Source organism: Leptopilina heterotoma, unplaced genomic scaffold, assembly GCF_015476425.1.
Source record: "Leptopilina heterotoma isolate Lh14 unplaced genomic scaffold, ASM1547642v1 Lhet_427, whole genome shotgun sequence".
Lineage (NCBI taxonomy): Eukaryota > Metazoa > Arthropoda > Insecta > Hymenoptera > Figitidae > Leptopilina > Leptopilina heterotoma.
The window spans coordinates 21,568-45,043 of NW_025111080.1; the positions used below are offsets into that span (position 1 = coordinate 21,568).

The following is a 23,476-nucleotide window of genomic DNA, read 5'->3' on the forward strand; positions in this document are numbered from 1 at the left end:
TTTATTTAGTATGAAAAAGCTTAACTGAAAAATTGCTGTATAGAATGTCCAATTGACGTCCCCGGGACGTCCTAGGGACGTCTTTTGGACATAGAACTTAGAAATTTTTGCTCCGAGAAATAAGATTCCAGCATTAACAAAAATAAAAAATTCGACACAATTGCAGATACTAGAAATATTTATAAAAAAGCTTTTTGTTTTATGTTGTTGAGCAGAATAAAAATAAGAGATAATTACATAGACTAAAAATATTTCAGAATTGCCACAGAAGATGGATTTTAAAATTCCATGACTTTTCCAGGTTTTCCAGACCACTTTTAAAAAAATTCGAGACTCACAATTAACATTTTTTTCATAAATTTTTATCTAATTTTACGACAAAAAAATATAAAATCCTTTAAGTAAATTATTAATAACATAAGTTATTAATTTTTAATTTTATAAGTAATTAAAATTTAAGTAATGAATAAATAAATAATTAATTTTAGCTGTAATAAAGATTTAATGAAGATTTCATTCCAAAAATGATAAACAATAACGTACAATTTTTTGCTTCTAAGGTACCCTTTTACCTATTTTAAAGTAGATGAAAAAATAAACAGAAAAATAATAGGAATTTTTAAATTTAGTTTTGCTTAGAATTTTTACAATTAATCGAGTATTTTAAACATTTTAATAACATTTTTGGTTTTTCTAAAATGCATTTAAAAATATTGATTTAAAAATTACGCAAAGGAAAATATTGACTTGAAGAAGATAAAATTTAGGAAATGCTACATAGATTTGAAATGTAAGCACTAAATTTAAAGTTAAAATGTTGTACAATGTGAACTTGAAGACTTGAGATTTTTAATATTCAAATTTAAAAAATTGAATTTTCTGAATAAGACTTTATAAAACTCCCTGACAATTCCAATTTTCCCAGGTTTTCCAGGTCTAAAAAAATTTTGAAAACCAAATTCCCGAATTTTTTAAATATCTGGATTATCCGAACTAATTTATAGGCATGATCTGGTTCGGATGATATAAATTGCAATTATTTTCGTATATATTTATGGATAAATGATTGTTTTAAAATGTTTTTACACTATTCAATGGCATTCCGACGGCTCCTAAATGAAAACACATTATTCGCGAGAGAAATTATAAAACACGTAACTCAAGAAAAAAAATAGAAAAAGCGTTATTCATATGAAATAGTTTTTAGGCTAATTTTTCAAAATTTTACTATTTAATTGAAGCCAATATAAAATGCCAAATAAAGAATTTTTTTATTTAAAGTTAATTTAGATTTAATAAAACAATTTTGATAACTTCTATTTTTGCGATTTGTTTACACTTTAAAAATAATAAATATTAAAAATTGTAACATAGCCTTCAAAATCTGTCATTTTAAATGAGCATGTTTTCTATTTGTTTTCGTGAGTTATGTATTTTATAAACGCTCTCGCGAATAATGTTTTCATTTAAGAGCCATATTTTATTAAGAGTCTTCTTTGAGGTAATTACATTAAAATTCGCTGAATAATCACTAAAATTTCTTTATTTTTATGAGATTTTTGTACCAATAGGTGTAAAAATTGAAAGTTTTTGTTTAAGATGACGAAAAAGTTCGGACAAATTGATTTACAGTTTGGATAATGGAGGGTTCAAATAATCGAAGTTCCACTGTAATAAGTTAAAAAGAAGATGGGTTCAAATTTCAGTGACTTTCTGTTTATTAAAATAGTATTTCTCTTACTACAAAGTACAAACTTTTGATTTTCAATTTTTTTATTAAGAACAAAGTAATACGCAAATAAAGCTGTTTCGTCCAGTTATTAACCACGTCCACCTTTTGAAATGTTTCGTTTAATTCGATCTCCAGTCCTCCTGAACCAATCCGCAATAACTCCTTCAATCGCACTTTCCGTGGTTGTTGGAAAACTTTTCAGAATTTCTCCTACAAAAGAAAATTGGTTGCTTCAACTAGAATTTCGTTGTTTGCAAAAAAATTTTTTTTTGAGTTTATTTAAAGAAAGAAATTTATTTTCTTGGGCCGAGTAATTGTTAGTATTAACCAGAATTCTTAAATTAATAATTTAGTATTTCGTAGTTAAGTAAATAATGTTATTTTTTCAATCAAAGTTTATTACTTTTCGGAGTCTGAAGAAATGTTAAATCAAAAACATTATGTTTTTTAATACAAAAATTACTGTCTGTAGAATTATTGCATATTAATTCAATTTCAAACCAGGTAAACTGAATAACATCAACAGTCAACATTAAAATTTTCAATAATAAAACACAAAAAAGTAATGTTGAAAATTTGTTTCACATATAATTTTTATTTTTAAGTAATGCAAGAAATTTTTTTGTCTTTAGGGTAGCACCACAAATGATTTAATAGTAAGCTTTTCAAATTTAATATTAAAAAAACATTTAATATTGAAGACATTTATTATTATAGAAATTTAAGATCGGACAAAAAATAGTTAAAACCTTTGATAAATAAAAATATTGTGCTGTGATTCTATTTACATTTATAGACAATCATCTTTTTCATTGTTTATTTTAAAACATTATTTAAATTTAAAACAACATTAAAAAGAATACAAAAAATCTAAAAGATACCAGGAAAAATATTTATTTTGTTATTATTATTTGCAAAAAAATTGGAAAGTGGAACAAATTTTGTCTATTTATTTTCAGTTCATTTATTCAAAATGCAAATGTGAATAACTTCCTTGAAAATATTTCTATAAAAAATAGAAAAATATGCATCTTATGTGAAAAAACATATATTTTAACAGATGAATCTACAACTTGAAATATTCGATCTGCCTGATTTGAAATGTACTAAGTCTGCAACAGCTTTTGTATTAGAAATCTAAAACTTTTGAAGCTTATTTCGAACCTATAACAGTTGCTGCTATATTTTTGTCTTCAAATTTTCTGTTTCCTTTCACGCCTTTCCACGAATACTCTCTTGCTAAGGTATCTGTCATAATAAGGGACATTACTGCTCTACAGGCTGCTGCAAAATCCTTTCCACCCCGTCGGCTTACTTTCCTTTGCTAACATTAAAAACGGACCAGCAATAATGTTATTTGTAAAATAAGACTGATTTGGATGATTGAAAAAGAAGAAAAATTTTAGTTAATAGTTTTTAGACAATAATTGTTTTCTGTGGTGTTAAAAATCAAATGTTTATAAAATTTACGTCGATAGTATGAAATTAAATTTAGTAAATTTAAAAATTACAAATTGTTCTAAGGCGACAGAATTATTTTGAATCAGCCTATCAAATTCTTCAAGTTCCTCAACTGATTTTAAAGGTTGCTTCGGCAGAGTTTCGTGACTTGTTGTGTCAGATGCTAAATTTGATCTGACTTCATGTCCCGATTCGAGGTAATTTATTATATGGTTGACACCATTATGTATAATTATTGACGACTTTCTTATTTCCTGCATTAAGTCGCAATTATCTGAAATAATGAATAAATCATAAATGAGCTCGAAATTACTTGATTAAGATTTAAGATCTTTCTACACCTCCAACATTTATAAATATTAGAGGTGATATAGATAGTAATATAATATAATATTACATTACTATAGCAACCCAGTAAAACAGGATTTTTTGATATAGCGTTTTGGACAATTGAGCAAGCCGTCTGCTCAATTGTCCAAACGGCATTTGGACAATTGGACTGGTTGCTCTATTATCCGATGCATGGGGTCCAATCATCCCAAATGTTTTTCGTGGCTAAAAAACTGCTGAATTAAGAAAAAAAGTACTGAAATGTTACAGAAACTTTAGAGAATTCTTAATTCTAGACAAATACAGAAAAATTAATCATAAAAATACCTTGAGTGAGGAAAAAGAACTAGATTTCTAAAATATCACTTTTTAACTTACAGTGCAATGCTGTACTTGGAATTTAGTTGGCAAGAAGTGAGGATTCTGATAAAGAGAAACACTTCATTATCCACTCTCAATACTCCTCATGTGGTAATATATGTATAATTGTAGATTTTTAATAATAGTGTATTGACAATAATATTTTATTTTGCTGAATTATCTCTTTTTTAAAATGAGACACCGAAATCTATAATATATATTACCACATGAGGAGTATTGAGAGTGGATAATGAAGTGTTTCTCTTTATCAGAATCCTCACTTCTTGACAACTAAATTCCAAGTACAGCATTGCACTGTCAGTTAAAAAGTGATATTTTAGAAATCTAGTTCTTTTTCCTCACTCAAGGTATTTTTATGATTAATTTTTCTGTATTTGTCTGGGATTAAGAATTCTCTAAAGTTTCTGTAACATTTCAGTACTTTTTTTCTTAATTCAGCAGTTTTTTATCCACGAAAAACATTTGGGATGATTGGACCCCATGCATCGGATAATAGAGCAACCAGTCCAATTGTCCAAATGCCGTTTGGACAATTGAGCAGACAGCTTGCTCAATTGTCCAAAACGCTATATCAAAAAATCCTTTTTTACTGGGAATACATCATAATGACACTTACAGCAGACACATCCCTGATGACAAATTTTGATCCGCCTTGAATTCTCTGAAATATATACAAATGTAAAATTGCAAACGTGCATTTGTATATAGGGCAAATTTTCTTAAGTGTACTAAGCTCAAAAGTAATAGTTGGCAAATCGGACTAATATTTCCACAATCTTTAGTATTCCTAGTAACTATACTTAAGCCACTGAATATAATAGAATTTTTTTTAAAAATTTTTGTCCAATTTGATCATGACAATTTTCAAAAAATTAAAATCATATGAGGGTCAGACCATTATATTTCAAATAAAGTCGTTGCGGCCTAATTTAAAAAAAAATTGATACTTTGAGAAATGAATCTGTATGATCTCTGAAGAACGAAATGAAAAGATTTATATTAAAATATTTATTACTTTTCTTAAAATATGAGTGTAAAGTGGAGAAGGTGCGAAAAAATGGCACTTTTTTAGCAATTAGAAAATATTTAAAAAAGTATTGAAAAATTGTTAAAAGTGCAAAAATATTTATTGATTCATGTTTAAAATTAGTTGATTAATTATTCTTTAATAAAAAAAACTAGTAAAAATATAAAAATAATAGATAAAATATGTTTTTAAAGTCGATCCGCCAAATAACCTAATTTAGACGTTTTTGTCAATTAATTACGAGAAGGTGGAACTATTGAATTAAATAATAACTCACCGAATATAGAGTATTTTTGATGAACTTTCAGGATTTCTTATGACTTTTTTAATATTTCCTTTAAATATACAAGAAATATTGAGTTGAAAGTACGCGATTTTTGAATTGTTGCGTACTTTACAACTTAATAACTCCGTTAAAGAAAAATAATAAAATTTGGCACTTTCACAACTTCTAAATCACAACGAAATTTATACACTCAGAAATTTTCTTTTTGGTCCTGGGTCTAATTTAATAAATATAAATGTTTAAAAATTGCACACTTTTTCAGGTTAAAACTATTTATTTTCTTAAAATTGAAGTTGGTTTTTTATTGTAAATCATGTTCCGATCATAGTGTCTTAACTAAAAGCTAACTTCAATTTTAAGAAAATAAATAGTTTTAACCTAAAAAAGTGTGCAATTTTTAAACCTTTATATTTATTAAATTAGACCCGGGACCAAAAAGAAAATTTTTGAGTGTATAGATTTCGTTGTGATTTAGAAGTTGTGAAAGTGCCAAATTTTTTTATTTTTCTTTAAAGGATTTATTAAGTTGTAAAGTACGCAACAATTCAGAAATCGCGTACTTTCAACTCAATATTTCTTGTATATTTAAAGAAAAAATTAAAAAAGTCTTAAGAAATTCTGAAACTTCATCAAAAATACTCTATATTCGGTGAGTTTTTATTTAATTCAATAGTTCCACCTTCTCGTAATTAATTGATAAAAACGTCAAAATTAGGTTATTTGACGGATCGACTTTAAAAACATATTTTATCTATTATTTTTATATTTTTACTAGTTTTTTTATTAAAGAATTATTAATCAACTAATTTTAAACATGAATCAATAAATCTTTTTGCACTTTTAACAATTTTTCAATACTTTTTTAAATATTTTCTAAATGCTAAAAAAGTGCCATTTTTTCGCACCTTCTCCACTTTACACTCATATTTTAAGAAAAGTAATAAATATTTTAATATAATTCTATTCATTTCGTTCTTCAGAGATCATACAGATTCATTTCTAAAAGTATCAATTTTTTTAAAAATTAGGCCGCAACGACTTTATTTGAAATATAATGGTCTGACCCATGAACTTTTAAAATTTCATATCTTTACCAATTTGTTTAATTACTTTTTAGATATTTAAATATTTCAGTAACATGAAGATATTTTAGTGTTTAACAAATATTTAAAATAACAAGTATTTTAGTGTAACAAAATAACAGCACAATATGAAGATATATTTTGTTTAATAAAAGTACAGTGAAACCTCGATTATCCGAACTAACCTAGACAAGGCTAGGTTCGGATAATCGAAAGTTCGGATAGTAGAGATTTTAATTTTTTTCATAATTAAAGTAAAAAAATTGGATAGTTGGACTATATATATTTAATTTAATACTTTTTTTTAAATATGCATAAGTATATACATGTAAATATATATTAATTGAGACGCATGCTTATTCCCGAAATCTTTTTTGACTAAATAGTTATTTGATATAAAACTACTTAACTTAAAATTTACATAAGATGCACATTATTTGACATAAATTTCATTGTACACAAAAACCATTTAACATAAATATCATTTGTGATAGAATTCATTAAACAGAAATATTATGTTACATAAAACTCAGATAACTTAATTCCCATTTGACATAAAAACTATGTAACATAAATTTCTATTGACATAAAAATCATTTAACATAAATTTATTTTGACATAAAAATAAAATACATTTAACGTAAATTTTATTTGTTATATATTCATTTGACATCAATTTCATTTGGCATAAATGCCATTTAACGTAATTCTCATTTAACATAAATATCATTAGACATAAAATTAACTTGACATAAATTTCATTTGACGTAAATATCATTTAACATAATTATTATTTAACGTAAAATTAAATTTATATAAATTTCATTTAGCATAAATTCCATTTAACATAATTCTCATTTGGCATAAAATTTACTTAACATAAATTTCATTTTGTATAAATCACATTTAACATAATTTTCTTTTGACATAAAGTTTATTTGACATAAAAGACATTTGACTGATAACGCATTACACATAATTCTCATTTGACATAAAATTCAGTTGTCATAGATTTTATTTTACATAAAGATCATTTGACATGGAAATATAGGCGCGAATTTCAAAATTGGCGAATCACAATGTTGTTGATAATTTCTAATTGGTTACTTTTAAAATTCGCGCCGATATTGTTATGTAAAATGTAATTTGTGTAAAATGAATTTTATGTCAAATGAGAATTTTGTTGAATGACTTTTATGACAAATGAGAATTACGTTAAATGACATTTATGCCAAATGAAATTGATGTCAAATGAATATATAACAAATAAAATTTACGTTAAATGCATTTTATGTCAAAATAAATTTATGTTAAATGATTTTTATGTTAATAGAAATTTATGTTACATAATTTTTATGTCAAATGGGAATTAAGTTATCTGAGTTTTATGTAACATAATATTTCTGTTTAATAAATTCTATGATAAATGATATTTATGTTAAATGGTTTTTGTGTGCAATCGAGGTTCCACTATATTGACTAGAAAAAAGGAGAAAAACCTGATTCTTTCTTAAACGGGTGTCTACTATTTTTGTTCAACAAAATCCCAAATTTTTTCTTCATTCTTCCCTGTTTATCTTTTCTCCTCTAATTTAAAATTATTCAGTTTTATGTATAAATAAATTTTTTTCTAAATCTAAAATAGTAGTTTTTACTAATGAAAAAGTGCGGATTCTTTTGCTGAGATGAAAAAGCTTAACTGAAAAATTGCTGTGTATAATGTCCAATTGACGTCCCCGGGACGTCCTAGGGACGTCTTTTGGACATAGAACTTAGAAATTTTTGCTCCGAGAAATGAGATTCCAGTTTTAACTTTTAAGGAAAATGACGAACTCGCGGATGTAATTACAAAAACTAAAAGGATTTACGAAAAAAGCTTTTTGCTTTATTACCGACTGTTTGTTTGAAAATCCTTTCATTTAGTATGAAAAAGCTTAACTGAAAAATTGCTGTGTAGAATGTCCAATTGATGTCCCCGGGACGTCCTAGGGACGTCTTTTGGACATAGAACTTAGAAATTTTCCCTCCGAGAAATGAGATTCCAGTTTTAACTTTTAAGGAAAATGACGAACTCGCGGATGTAATTACAAAAACTAAAAGGATTTACGAAAAAAGCTTTTTGCTTTATTACCGACTGTTTGTTTGAAAATCCTTTCATTTGGGTGATTCTTCTGAACGTACCACTTTTGAAATTCGATTATTCAACTTCTTTTTTTGATATTATATGGTTTTTTTTATTGAACTTACAGTATTTCATACTCTAGAGTAAAAATCCAAGATGCGCAAAATTAATTGTAGAATATATTAAAGTTTTTCTTCTTTAAAGAAGATTGACTTTGTTGCTCCAATTGATTAGTTTTATTTGTTTCGTGAGTTTTTTTTTATTAAATATACACACTAATTTAATTCATAATAAAATTACACTGTTTAAAAAGTACCAATTTGCATATTTTAATACTAAATATATTCAGTTTGATTAAAATATGAAACATTTTACTTTCTGACAATATTTTTAAAATTCTTAGAGTTTGAAAAAACAGCATAAAAATTTGGTTTTCTAAATTTTTACTATAAAAGTGGATAACAATTATTATAGAGAGGAGAATTTATAAAATTAATCAATAAATCAAAAATGTTACTTTCAGAAGAATCACCCATTCAGGATGAAAAAGACTTCCCTGAAAAATTGCTGTGTATAATGTCTAATTAACATCCTTGGGACGTATTTTGGACATAAAACTTAGAAATTTTTCATACGAGAAATAAGATTTTATTATTAACCAAAATAACAAATTCTGCATAATTTCATAAACTAGAAATATTTATAGAAATACTTTTTGCTTTATTACAAACTTCGCATTGGAAATTTTTATGATATTGTGAATGTCGAAAAACTTTAAAAACCGTGAAAGTTCTTTTTACTACCAACCGTTATACGAAAATGAGACTCACGCTTTTTCAAATTGAGCCCTTTTAGAAATTCAAGATTCAATTAAGGATGAATCAGCACACGAAAAGATTTCTGCATTTGATTCCATATAAATGTCTTAAGGGCATCTTAAGGATGTCTTTCGAAAATATGACTTAGTCCCATTTTTTGCCAAAAAATGGGACTATCAAAATTAGTAAAATAACTGTAAAATAAATAATTTTTAAAAGAAAAAGAAAATTTTTGTTTGAACTACCAACTACAAAAATATGTACTTAACAAAGCAAGAACCTATACATTACAAATATTTTTGTTCTAGAAGTGGACCATCTATTTTAAAACGAGTACAATAAATAATACAATAAAATAATTATTGGTTATTAAATTTGGATCTTAAATTAAACGACATTGAATAAAACCAATAAAAAGAATAATTTTTTAAGTATAGAATTAAGAAACATAAAAATTGAGGTGCAATCAATCATGCACAAAAAAGTATAAATGATAGGGATATAAAAGCAGAATAATTACCTGTGATAGTGTTTTCAGAATTTGCATCTCTTAATCCCCCGTTAGGATTACCAACAGCAATTGGACTGTTCTCCCTGGAACTATCAATTCGACTGCCCTCCCTGAAAGTGTCACTGAAGCTGTTCTCCCTGAAGCTGCTGTTTGGATTGGTATCCCCAATTAGGTCGACTGTACTGCTCCTGATACTGCCATTTGGGATGTTTCCATTTCCACCAGTTCGACGAGCATGGCTGGTCTCCATGAAGCTGCTACTTGGATTTGTTCCCCCAATTAGGTCGACTGTACTGCTCCTGATACTGCCATTTGGGATGTTTCCATTTCCACCAGTTCGACGAGCATGGCTGGTCTCCGTGAAGCTGCTACTTGGATTTGTTCCCCCAATCAGGTCAACAGTACTGCTTTTTACGACACTGTCATTTGGGATGTTTCTCCTACTTTTACCACCATGGATGGTCTCCCTGAAGCTGACACTTGAACTCGTTCCCCCAAGTAGGTCGACTGAACTGCTATTCTCGACACTGTCATTCCCCTCAGCTCCATTAGCATTGCTGGTCTTCCCCATTCTCTTGGCTGGACTGTTTTTTCTGCTATTACCCGCTGAATTGATCATTCTAATTCCGTCAGCTGTACTGCTTCCCCCAATGTTGTGAGTTGAACTATCTCTTGATCTCGGACTCCTGCCTGTGTGAAGTGGACTGGATTTTCTTCTTTTTGGACTGGATTTTCTTCGTTGTGGACTGGATTTTTTTCTCTGCGGACTGGATTTTCTTCGTTGTGGACTGGATTTTCTTCGTTGTGGACTGGATTTTCTTCTTTGCGGACTGGATTTTTTTCTTTGTGGACTAGATTTTCTTTGTGGACTAGATTTTTTTCGTTCGGGACTGGACTTATTTTTGTGTTTTGAAACGCGTGTTCTCTCTTTCGATGTGCTGTGCCTCTTGTTATTCGAAATATGTGCTTTCTCTTTGGTTGAAGTGTGTGTTCTCTCTTTGGTCGCATTGTCCTTCCTGGAATTATGACTACTTTTTGTTTCACTCAGTGTACTGAATTTTCTTTCGTTTGAAGAGATTTTTACTTCATTTTGATCGTTGCTTTTTTTATTTTTTATGCTTTCAAGATTTTTTTTTTGTTCATTTTGAATTGTTAATAGTTCCCTTACCCTAATTTTGTTTATATCATTATAAGGTTCGTTTTTGACAATTCTTGGAACACATTTTTTCTCATCTGTTTTAAAATTCCAGGGTGGTTGACTGATTTTTTTTTTCTTTGGACCTAAAAAATACAAGAATTAATCAAACAAACATTGTTTATTATAAATAAAGATAATTTTTTTGCTTTAGTGATTCTTACTCGGTACATATTCTTCATCAGAACTAAAATTTTTTGGCATTGCTTGACGTTTTGGTGGTAGTTGCTTCTTGGGCACTAGATTTTTAAAAGTTTCATCTGAACTTGACAAATTGGTTAATTGTTTTTCTACATCGAGTGCATCCTCTTTCGACTCTAAAAACATCAAATATTGTTTACAAATCATTATTTTATAAATCATAATATAAGAACATTGTTACTGTAATTTCTTCCAAAATTGTTTTCATTATTTTAATTCAATTATTATTTTCTCTAATTTTTAAATATAATTCTGGTTTAAATAAATTATTTATTATGTAATAAGTTTTGATAAAGTTTTTTTTGAGAATTTTCAAATTCATTTGTTTATAATATTTAATTTTACGTAATTTCGATTATTCGGCAATTCTTCAATTAAATATATGGGAGGATGGGACAAGGATAGTTAGGTAAGACCTTTTCGAATCTAGCGGCCAAACTTGAATATGTAACTGCAAATGAGAAGTATTTTTGGAAAGCCTGGTATTTGGCTATAATTTTGCAGTACATTATTTTACTGTAGACTCAAATCCCTACGAGATACGAATGAAAAAGTAAACAAAAATTTTTAACTATCCTTGCCTCAGTACTGGGGCAAGGATAGTTAAAAAAATTTGAATGCTAAAAATGCTATAGAAAATCAGTAAATTTTTGTTTTCTTTATTTTACTGGATTTAGACTATTCAATATTGATATCTCAAGTATTAAAAATAGGTATGGAGCATTTTCTGAATTGCAATTATTGTATTAAAATTCATCTGAACTAGAATCAGAGGTTTAAATTTAGATTTTTAAAGATTTGAATTTGAAAATTTTTCAAAATTCAATTATTTCTAAAAATTCATGCTACAATGCTTTTAATATTAAATAATTATGTAAAATTTTAACCGAAATTCATTTTTTTGATAAATTTTTTTTAGAAAATTCTACGAGGATTCAATTATTTTAATACAAAGATAATCTATTTAATAATTTAATGTTTATTGGAATTTAATTTTTACGAAGAATTTTATTAACAACTTTTGAAAATAATTAATTTCTATAAAGAAATTTAATTCAATTTTTACTGAAATTTATTATATTAAAAAATTTTATAACAATTTTTAAAAATAATTGAATCAAGGTTGCTACAAACATTTAATTTTCTTTTTCCCTGACTTTACCCTGATTTCTAGAAAAATTTTTGTCTTTTTCCCTGACCCTAAAGAATATTCTGATTCACTCTAAAAATGATTAAATACTCAAAACAATGTTCTATTAGGTACCTACATTTATTTAAGAATTTCTTTAATTGTAAAATTATTTTTTAAAATTATTTTCATCGTTTCAATTCAATTCAATTCAATTTCTAAAAATTTAAAATAAAATTCTACTTTAAATCAAGTTTTAATAATTTTTGAAAAACTTCTTTGAGAATTTTTAAATTCATTTGTTTACAATTCTATTATACGTGAAATTTTAATTATTCGGAAATTCTTCAATTAAATATACATTAGAAAATAGAAACATGAAATAATTTTAAAAAATTGCAATTGAGCTTTTTGAAAATAGAATTAGTTACATAGAATTTTTAGTTAAAAGTATGAAAAATTCAAATTTTCAAAGATATTAATTTAAAACTTGAACAAAATTCAATTATTTCTAAAAAAATTGCAATTATTAGTAACTCCTCCAAAATTCAATTATTATCTAGAACTATAACTTAAATTCATTCATAAATCAATTATTATTAGAAAATTCTATGAGAATTGAATTATTTAAAAACAAACATAGATAATTTAGTGAATAATTAAGTGTTTTTTTAAATTTAATTCTCATACATAATTCTATCAACAAATTTTTAAATAATTAAATTTTTTCGACGAATTTTAATAACATTTTAAAAATAATTTCAGTTTTGAAGGAATTTGATTAAAATTTTATGAAAAATAATTAAAATTATTGCCAAGAATTCTATAAAAAAACTTTCAAACAATTAGTTTTTTTCAAAAAATGTATCCAAATTCTACTTTTATTTTTATTTGCTTGAGAAATAATTTAATGTTCGTGTTAAATATTGTTAAAATTGTTGTTTAATAATTCAATTATTTTAGGAAAATTTATTAAAATAGTAGAATATTGAAAAATTATTGAATTAATAAAATTATTTATGAAAGTAATTGAATTTTGTCAAAATTCCTGATAATAATTAAATTTTGTCGACGAATTTTGCTATTCATTTATAAAGATAAGTAATTTAAATGTTGACCATTTTTTTGGACTCTGAAAATAATTGAATTCATGCGATGAATTTTATTAAATTTTGTTTAAATAATTGAAATTTTGACAAGAAGTTTATTAACATTTTTGACAATAATTTATTTTTTGAGAAGAATTTTCCTATCTATTTATAATGATAATTTAATTATTGACGAGAATTTTTTAAAAATTTTGATAATAATTTAATTTTTGCAAAGTATTTTATTACTTTTCAAAAGATTTGAATTATTTTGGTAATTTTTTATATTTATTAAAATAATTGAATTTTGGATAAGAATTTTGTTGTTTAACAAGACAATTGAATTCTTTTGCAGAATTACTTAAAAATTTTGAAAAATAATTGATTTCCTGAGACGAATTAAAAGTTATTTATGAAAATAATTGAATTATTGCAACAAATTTTATTATTTTATTTAATAATTGAATGCTTCTTAAATTTGAATTCTTTTGGCAAGTTTTAATAAAATTTTTAAGAATAATTGCATTTTTCGAGGAATTTATTTAAAATTGTATTAACAATATTTAAAATTATGCCGTGAAAATAATTGAATTCCTAAATTAAATTTTATTATTTATTAGAGGTGTGCAAAAAGCTCGAAGCTTGATCGGGTATTTTCGAGCTTTTTATTTTTCGAGCCGAGCCGAGCCTATTCAGTTCGAGCTCGAGCAGAGCTTTATAAAAAGCTCGAATAATTTCGGGTACTCGAAACTTTCGAGTACTCGATTTGATTCCAGCCCTTGAGAAAATCCAAAATTTTCTAATTTAATTTTTAGGGGCTGTCTATAAATTACGTAAGACATTTAGGGGGGAGGGGGGATCAGCACGATCTTACGAACAATAGAAAAAATGGCGCTAATGTATGTAAAATATCTAACAAGAACGGGGGGCAAATTTTCCAAAAAATGTCTTACGTTATTTATGGGCAGTCCCTTAATTAAATTTTTTTTTATAAAATTTTTTTTTTTATTTCAAAGCTCGAATTAAATTGAGTACTCGAAAATTTCAAGAACCCGATACATTGAGCCCGGGTCGGGCTCGGCTCGAAAAAATTGCGGCCCGGATCGGCTCGGTTATTCGAGCACACCTCTATTATTTACGAAAATAATTGAATGTTTTCTTAGAATTTTATCAAAAATTTATTTAGATTCGTTAAATAGTTCTTAAAATATTGAATTTCTCAGAAGAATTTTATTACTTTTGAAAATAATTGAATTCTTGTGATGAATATTGTTATTTATAAAAATCATTGAATTTTGCAAAGATTTTTTTTTAGATTCCTAAAAATAATTGAATGCTTGTGAAGAATTAATTGTGAAATAATTAAATAATATTAAAAATATTCATTCTGGTCAGAAGTAGAAATAAATTTTAAAGGTTTTGTATTACAATTCGTGGTAGTTTTATTGTTTCTGAGACAAACAAAAAAGACTAAAAATTCAGAATTTTCTTATGACTTTCAAAAATTTAATTTTTTCCAGTACTTTTAATAAAAAATCGATTAAAATTGTATTAAAAATAATTTAAATTCTGCAATGAGTTTTATTATTTATGATAATAATTGAGTTATTGACAATAATTTTATAAAAAAGATTCAAACAATTGATTTTTTTGGAATTTTACAATGAATTTTATAGAACTTCCTAAATATAATTGAATTTCGGCGAAGAATTTTGTTATTTATAAAAATAGTTGAAATGCTGACTAGAATTTGTTTTATAAATTTTTGAAAATAATTGAATTTTTGTAAAAAAATTTATTATTTACTAAGATAGTAGAATTCTTTTAAAAAATTGAGTTAAAATTTTTCAAAAAATACTTCATTAAATGATTTATGAGAAATAACTTTATGGCAGTTCTTCAATAGAATTAAGTAATTTAAAATAAACTATTGTCAGAAATAGAAAAAATTCAATGTTTTTTAGAATTCGTGGTAGTTTTATAGTTTATGAGGCAAATAAAAAGATTCAAAAATTCAGAATTTTCTTATAAATTCTGAACATTTAATTTTTTCTAGTACTTTTAATAAAAAAAACCCTGACTTTTTCCTGATGTCCCTGACCAATTTTACTTTCCCTGACTTTTCCCTGACCTGTAGCAACTCTATAATTTGACGTGTAATTAATATTTCTAATATGAAATTCATATCATGATAAACCAAGAAAAAATGAAATTGCATTTATGTATTTATTACAAAGTTTAAGAAACATACCAAATGGTCCGTGTAGGTATTTTACTTTATAACTCCTCCATGATGAACATGGTTTTAGTTTCGATATACAATAGTTTCCCAGTCTCACACCTTTCGGGGGCCATTCAACTGTCAACTTGTCATCAGAGAGCCAAGTACTTGGTACTGTGGCACACCCATCCTCAAATACAGCAGCATACCATGAAATTGCCTAGAAATTAAAATTAAAGAGATATTAAATGAGTAATTTTAAAAACATTATTTTAGATTTATTATTACTTTATTATTAGTTTATAATTAGAACGCTTTCAGCAAACTTGCTGAAATCTTGATGCAAAGTTGCAAAATTTTTTTGTATGCATAAAAAATTATGTTTTTTTTTACTCTTTTTTTCAAATATTTTTAATTTTATTGAATTTAAAAAAGGTACAAAAACCAGAATTTTTTATGAATATATATAAAAAATTTGCAACTTTGCATCAAGATTGCAGCAAGTTTGCTGAAAGCGTTCCACAAACTCGCGACAAGCTTTCGACAAATTTGCGACAAGCTTGCTGTGCAAACTTTCCACAAACTTACTGCAGCCCAGACATTTCAAGCTTGCTGCAAACTTGCAGAAAGCTTGCACTGCAATCTTGTAAAACTTGCAGTGCAAGTTTGCTGCAAGTTTGCGTGCTATCTGGGTTATGAATCCCGTTATTCTCAACAAATATGAATAGGGGAGAGTGGGGCAAAATGGGGTACCTTTTTGTAATTGGCTGTTTACAGAGAACCAAACGAATAAATCGATTCAACTAATCATCAGAATTCTTCTTTGTACTCTTAGGTTTGAGGAAATTATGATAATAGCGAAGAAAAAAATTTTTGAAAGAACTTATATCCCATTTTCTGAGAAGGTGCAAAAACAAATTACCATACAAAACATGGAATATTTTTTCAAAATTTGTTTAATTCTTGTTGTACGAGATTGTAAATACAAACAAAAAGTAAGATTCTTTATTATTATGAAAAAAACAAGCAATATTTACCAGAAATTAACAAAATAACATCGATAATGAAAAATATCGATATATCGATTGTGAAACATCGATAGCATAATACTCCGAAACAAAAATATTGACTTTTCTGCGGAAAGTTGTTAAATATGCATAATATAATGTTTTTACGTAGTTCAATGAATATTAAATACCACCCGGCATGGCCCAACACATAAGTACCCCATTTTGCCCCACACTGCATATTACAACAAAACGTAATGTTTACAAATTGTTGTAAACAATTTAACAATCTATCCTATTGTAAATTATTCTAGAATAAGTGCCGAAAAAGATCCCACAATTTCCAAATTATATAAATTATCCCAAAAAGTTTTATAAGCACTTTAATTTTGAAAAAAATCGATATTTTTTTCGCTCAAAACTTTAAAGTTGTATAACTTTAAAAAAAAAATTTTTTTCATATTGTCCTCATAATTAATAACATTTTCTTATCAAAATGAATGATATATATCGAGGATAAAAAAATTAAATGTACCCATCATGGAGAAACAGAGGTACCCCATTTTGCCCCACTCTCCCCTACTATTTAACACAGTTTACCGCTTTCGCTTGAATGCGACTTAATACACCAAAAGTATCAAAAAAACGGTAAATACTTTTTAATGCGAGAATTTGCATTACTTTGATCAGAAAACGGGATTAAATCGCATTCAAACTGACAATACATTTTAATACTTTTCAATGCGACTTTTTTTGGAGGGTAAATAAAGATGATAAAATGTACTAAATTATACTACAAACTGTTAAAAAATTTGAAAAAAATTAAAAAGAATTTTTATATTGAAGAGTATTTTTTATTTTTGAAAATAAAAAGATTTTTTAGGTAATTTTAGGGTATATTATTATATTAAAAATATATAAGAATGATTAAATCATAATGAGACTAATATAAAAATTAATATGTATTCTAGAAACTTTTATTAAAACAGGGTGTCTACTCAAAATATGACTTAAAATTTCAGGACATTCGAGGAAAGATTTCTTATTTTTCCAGGACATTTATAAGTGTAACAGGGTTGCCACAAGTCAGGGAAGTTATGGAATTCAGGGAAAAGTCATATCAGGGATTTTTACTAAAAATTTATAGGAAAATTCTGAATTTTCGTGTCTTTTTGTTTGCCTTATAAACTATGAAATTGACAAGAATTCTAATACAAACCCTTCAATTTTTTCTATTTTTGACAATAATTTATTTTTTAATAACTTCGTATCAATTCAATTATTTAAAATTTTTAAATGAAGTTTCTCGAAAGAATTCAAATATATAAAGAAAATTTTAAAAAATAGTCTGAAAAATTCAATTTTTCCAGAAATTTTAAATAAAATTCTTCCAATAATTATATTATTTGAAAAAATGTTGATAACATTCTCTGCAAGATTTAGTTCATTAAATTGCAATTTTTATACAATTTTCCTATACAATTCAATTGTTTTCAATACATTTCTTCTTAAGAATTAAATTATTTTTACAAATAACACATTTCTTATGGAAATTGAATTATTTAAAAGAATTTGAATAAAATTCTTCTAAGCCCTTCAATTATTTAAGAAATTTCAATAAAATTCTTCCCAAGAATTTAATTTTTTTTTAAAATAAACATTTTCACAGGAATTCAATTATTAAAAATTTTTTTTTTAAATTCTTTGTCAGATTTCAATTATTTTCAATTTTTTAATGAAATTTCTAGATAGAATTTCATAATTTTTTAAAAGTTTTAAACATTCTGAAAAATTTAATTATTTAAAAAAATTTTAATAAAATTCTTAACAAGAAATTAATTATTTTCATAAATAATAATATTTTTCTCTGGAATTCAATTATTTTTACAAATAAAATTCTTCACAGGAATTCAATTCTTTAAACAGATTTTTAATAAAATTCGTTGCAAGAATTCAACTATTTTCATAAATGACAAAAGTTATTGCAGAATTTCAATTTATAGTTACAATATTCTTATGAAATAAAATCATGATTTTATTACTTTGTAATCTTAAATTTATAATAAAACATGTGAAAATCGATCACTCCGAGTCGAAGACTCGGATCGATCGATTTCTTCACGTCCTATTATAATATTCTCATACTTTATTGAATTTGAGAATCATAATTCCTATAGAAAAATAATAATGAATAAATATTTATTTAAAAAAGAAGTTATTAATGTTCTTCAGGGTCAGGCAAAAAGTGAAAATTTTGTCTGGAAATTAGGGATAAACAAAACAAACAAAACTTACTTGAACAAAAATATTTATATTTTATTATAAAAAAAATTAAAAATCAATATTGTAGATACCAGTTTCTTTAATCAAATAACAAATTAAAATTATTTTTTGATGGATCAAAAAAATTATTTTTTTAAATTTGAGTAAAATTTCTAAATTATTGAATATTGATAAGCAAAATATGAAAAATCGTAATATGGAAATTTCAAGGACAAATTTTCAAAATCCAGGACATTTCAGAACATTTTTTCAAATTCCAGGACATTTTTAGGAATTCCAGGACTTCAAGGACCAGTAGACACCCTGTTAGAATCAATGGTTCTTATGGTTTGTAATTAATTTACTGGATTAGTTTACATAGCGAAAGGAGTTTGGATAAATTTTGAGGTTTTATAAATTTTGCTAAAGGTTTCATTAAAAATAGCAGAAATAGATTTTTCTTCAATTTCAAAATTTTTGTAAAACATAATACAGATATTCAAAATATTTAAATGTCATAAGAAGAAGATAAATTATGTGAAGAAAGTTAATATGAAAAATTCGAAAGCTTAATGTTAAGATGAAGATTTAATGTTTTAAACGCCCTTGAGAAAAAAGCTCATGCTATTTTAAAAAATAGATAACTTTCAAACTTACGTTTTGCTGTTATGAATGAGAGACAACTCTGTCATTTGTTGCCAAAGGTTAATATGCTTTATTTGTCGCATGTCGTTGAGTGAAGAAGTGGTATAAGGTAGTATTGATCCTTCAATGTGAGAACTACAGCTTTTTTACTTATTTTATTTACTGGTAAAATATTAATATCTGAAAATCCTGCAGCAACATGAAGGCCTAATTCCTGAGAATTTCCAGGGTAATTTGGAAAACACTTTAATCCTGAAAATGCTTTTCCAATTATTGCAGGTTTACCATCTTCAATTGTTATATGTTCGATAAAAATTATACTGCCATCGTTCAAGTAGCAACAATTGTCGGGATATTTTTCCAGAAGTTTGAAATCTCGAAAGTGGATTCCTCGAAATGCTCTTGAACAATTAAAGGGTAAATCAGCTTCATAAGGATGAACAAATTGAGGATATTTTTGAATAGCACTTTTTTCTGGATAAAGTGAGCTTGAAAACTGAGATCTTACAACAAATCCGCGGAATAATTGTGGTAATGGATCTTTCGGCCTACGTATCATTTTCAGCAAAGTTCGCATATAATTCTCGAATGGATAAGCCGTTACGTTATCGAGAATTCCGTGCAGTAATGTTTGCTCAGGTAAATGTAAAAGACAATGAAATGTGAAAACTAAATTGTCTTCTCCGTAGAGAACTTTGAATGTGTCTATGTACCATTTTATTAAATCCTTGGCACATGAGTTATTCTCCTTGTATTGTTTTTCATTGCTTAAAATTGTTAGAGCAGCATGTAAAGAATTAAAATGCATCACATAATCTTCGGGCCAAAAAACATTAAAAACGGCAGGAGCCAAGTAGTAAAAAAAGAGGCGACATTCAACGGCTTTAAATCTGTCGACTTCATCAAGTCCTCGAGGTTTGCGTACAAATTCGCAAGGAATACAAGATTTAAGGCTGTTCATAAGCTCTGACATTTCATTATTTGTTTACAACTTAATTTTATGTTTTTTACTTTACCACTTACTAATATCTTTAATATTTTTTTCATGAAACCTAAATCGCGTAAATGCATAACATCGAGTGGAAATTGATCGATCATATTTAATCCAATTTTTTCAAATGGCGAATCTCTAATGTGATGGTCTTCATCCAATCGTAAAGCAAAAGACTCGTTCGTTCTTAAACAACTGTTTGTGCTCAAAAAACACATTCTGTGATTAATATAATCTCCCTCGTCAATGCATCTAGGACAACCGCAATGTCCATTATGAGATTTTGTTCCTGTGATCATACATCTGGCTGGACTATCGCATATTACTAAGTGAATGCAAATTTTAATTCTTTTTTCATTATACACGAAACCTTCTTCTCTGAGAGTCTTGTACTCTTCAATAAATTGGCTAAGAAAATCTTCTATTGAATTTGGTTTTTCATATCCGTGATAGGCTCCAATCAGAAACACTTCCGGATAAGACCTTCCTGAAATTTTTCCCAAGATTGGCCAGAGTTGACTTCTTGAACTTTTGCAAAGCGGTAAGCCATCAATGTTTATGTCTACAAAAATTCGATCACCGATTTTTTCATCTGGCATTTTCTTTAATACATCTGTAACTGCTCGCTCCAGGCCATAATGTAGATACGATCCTGAACCACAAGGAGCAATATTCGACGATTTCCTTGGTACACCTAACAGAGTTCTAGCGTCTTTTGGTAGATCATTATGGCCTTCACTTTGAAAAATAACAAGGATTTCATTTATTGACTTCCTGTTTTTGTAATTTCGCAGTGCCCATGTGGCAACCTTTTCCCACAGCGTTACAGGTTCATTTTCTCTTTTCTCTTCTTCGTCAGATAAGTAATAGTCGAATTTTTCCCAAAACTCAATTTCGTCCTGTTCCTCACACTTCATTTTTACAATATCAGGATTTGAAAGATCTTGTGTATCAGCAGAAACGACGTCCATGCCACTTTCTTTGAAAACCGGTTGAACTTCATCGATGTAAGGATTTACGTTTATATTATGTGTTTCATTTTCCGAATCTTTCGATTCTTCTTGTTCACGAAATGAAGATAACAGAAGTTGAAGATCCTGCTGACGCTGATTTTCAAGACGACGTAATTGTTGTCGACGAGACAAGTCATTATAATTTTTGCGGTATGCGTACTGAAAGAGTGAATAAATGTTGAAAAACACTTTATTTTCTAAGCGAATTTTAAAAATATAGAAGATTTTTAAACTTCTATCTACCTTTAAGGTACTTGCACACCATGGCTGCTGCCTGCGCTGGCAGTTGAGATTCAACGAGAATGAGGAGCATTATAAATAACATTTGACCGAATTGTTATCTTCCCAAACTGCATTTAGCCGTACTGTTATTTTAACGAAATGTACACTATCGTACGTGAGTATCAGGACACGCCCCTTTTTTTCATGAGTGGAAAAATGCTTAAAACGTAGAAAATAAGAATGACAAAAATTTTTCGTATTCTTTTTCCTGAAAGCTAATGAAATTATGAAAAGACTGACACTTGATCGAAGAATTTTCGTTGACTATTCTGTCAGATACAGAAAAAATACTGGATTTTGCATGCTTTTCGTAATTTTTTAATTTCTCGAAAACTAATTAACTTTTTTGGTCTTATTTCAATCTCTATTTAATGTAGAATATAAATTAATTAATAGTATTGTGATATAAATTTTTCCAAAAAAATTTTAAAATGTGGAAGTCGGATAAAAAAATTTTGAAAAACAGATTGACACTTTTTCAACAAAAAAATTTTTTTAAAATTAAATAATTAAGTAATGTTTTTTTTTAATTATTAAGGTTTTTTAAATTTTAGTATATCTATTAAATAATAGTATATTAAGCAACAAGAGGAGAAAGGCAGCCATTTCTTTACGGTGATTTTTGTGACACGAGTGGAGGTCGAGGGCGCCGTAGGCGCCCCGAGACCGGAACGAGTGTCACAAAAATCATCGTAAAGAAATTGGCTGCCTTTATTCTCGTGTTACTTACGATATTTTTTATTCCTAATGCACAAAAGCGGCGATTTCAGATAGCAGACGACAGGGAGTAAAAGTCATTCACTTGTTCGATTTGTATGAAAATGGCGGCCGATTTCTCCCTTGGGCAAGAAAAATGCATGTGAAAAGCTAATTTTCTTGCCCTTGGGAGAACACGGCCGCCATTTTCATACGATCGAAGAAATGAATGACTTTCCTCCCTGTCGACTGCTATCAGAAAGCGCCGTTTTTGTGCATGTGGGATAAAAACCTATTTTACATTGACCTTTTTGACACTTTAATATTCATGATAATTTTTTGAAATTTTTTAATCCTACTTTTAATGTTTCACATTTTTTTGGAAACATTTATTTCACAATACCAGTTAATAAATTAGATTCTGCAATAAATAGAGATTAAAACAAGACCAAGAGTGCTAATAAAAGTTAATTAGTTTTCGAGAAATTAAAAAATTACAAAAGGTATGCAAAATCCAGTATTTTGTCTGTAGTATCTGACAGAATACATATGTATACATATGTAGATATACTATAACAATTTTCACAAAAGTGACAATTCGCAAAACCGACAATTCAGGAAAGTGAAAATTCTAAAAAATGTCAATTCGTAAAAATATTTCGTAAAAATAAATGTTCGAAAAAGTTAAAATTTGTAAAATTGACAATTCGCTAAAGTAGAATGGCCGCAAAAATTTTATTTTAAGAATTTCGTGACTAATTTTTTATTTTCCCTGACTTTGAAATTTTTTAATTATTTAATATTCTACGTTGCTGATTGAAATGTTTATAATGCTCTTTTTAAGTAACAATTGAGGCCTTCGATTGAATAACTCACCCGACGCTTGGAGGAACGCGCAACTGCCAGTCAGTGAGCAGTGAGCGCCTCTGGGCCACTCACTTTTTTATTTATAAAGAAAAAAAATTAAAAATTGTTTATTATAATGAACTATATTAC

At 27.0% G+C, this 23,476-nt stretch overlaps 1 protein-coding gene across 2 annotated transcripts; it reads right to left on the reverse strand.

Annotated features, from left to right (window-relative positions):
• Nucleotides 1–1,813: 1,813 nt before the first annotated feature.
• Nucleotides 1,814–20,450, reverse strand: LOC122506606 (serine/arginine repetitive matrix protein 2-like). 2 transcript variants are annotated; one of them, XM_043618896.1, is made up of 8 exons: nt 19,511–20,450; nt 15,615–15,804; nt 11,110–11,262; nt 9,760–11,031; nt 4,521–4,565; nt 3,244–3,467; nt 2,897–3,056; nt 1,814–1,942 (listed from the first exon to the last, which is right to left on the reverse strand). In XM_043618896.1, exons 3-8 carry the CDS (start codon nt 11,147–11,149, stop codon nt 1,821–1,823), a joined length of 1,863 nt encoding a protein of 620 aa, XP_043474831.1. In that variant the 5' UTR covers nt 11,150–11,262; nt 15,615–15,804; nt 19,511–20,450; the 3' UTR covers nt 1,814–1,820. The 2 variants fall into 2 exon arrangements, with proteins under 2 accessions (XP_043474831.1, XP_043474832.1); XM_043618897.1 differs by lacking the exon at nt 19,511–20,450 and having other exon boundaries at nt 15,615–15,854.
• Between the last annotated feature and the right edge of the window lie 3,026 nt (nt 20,451–23,476).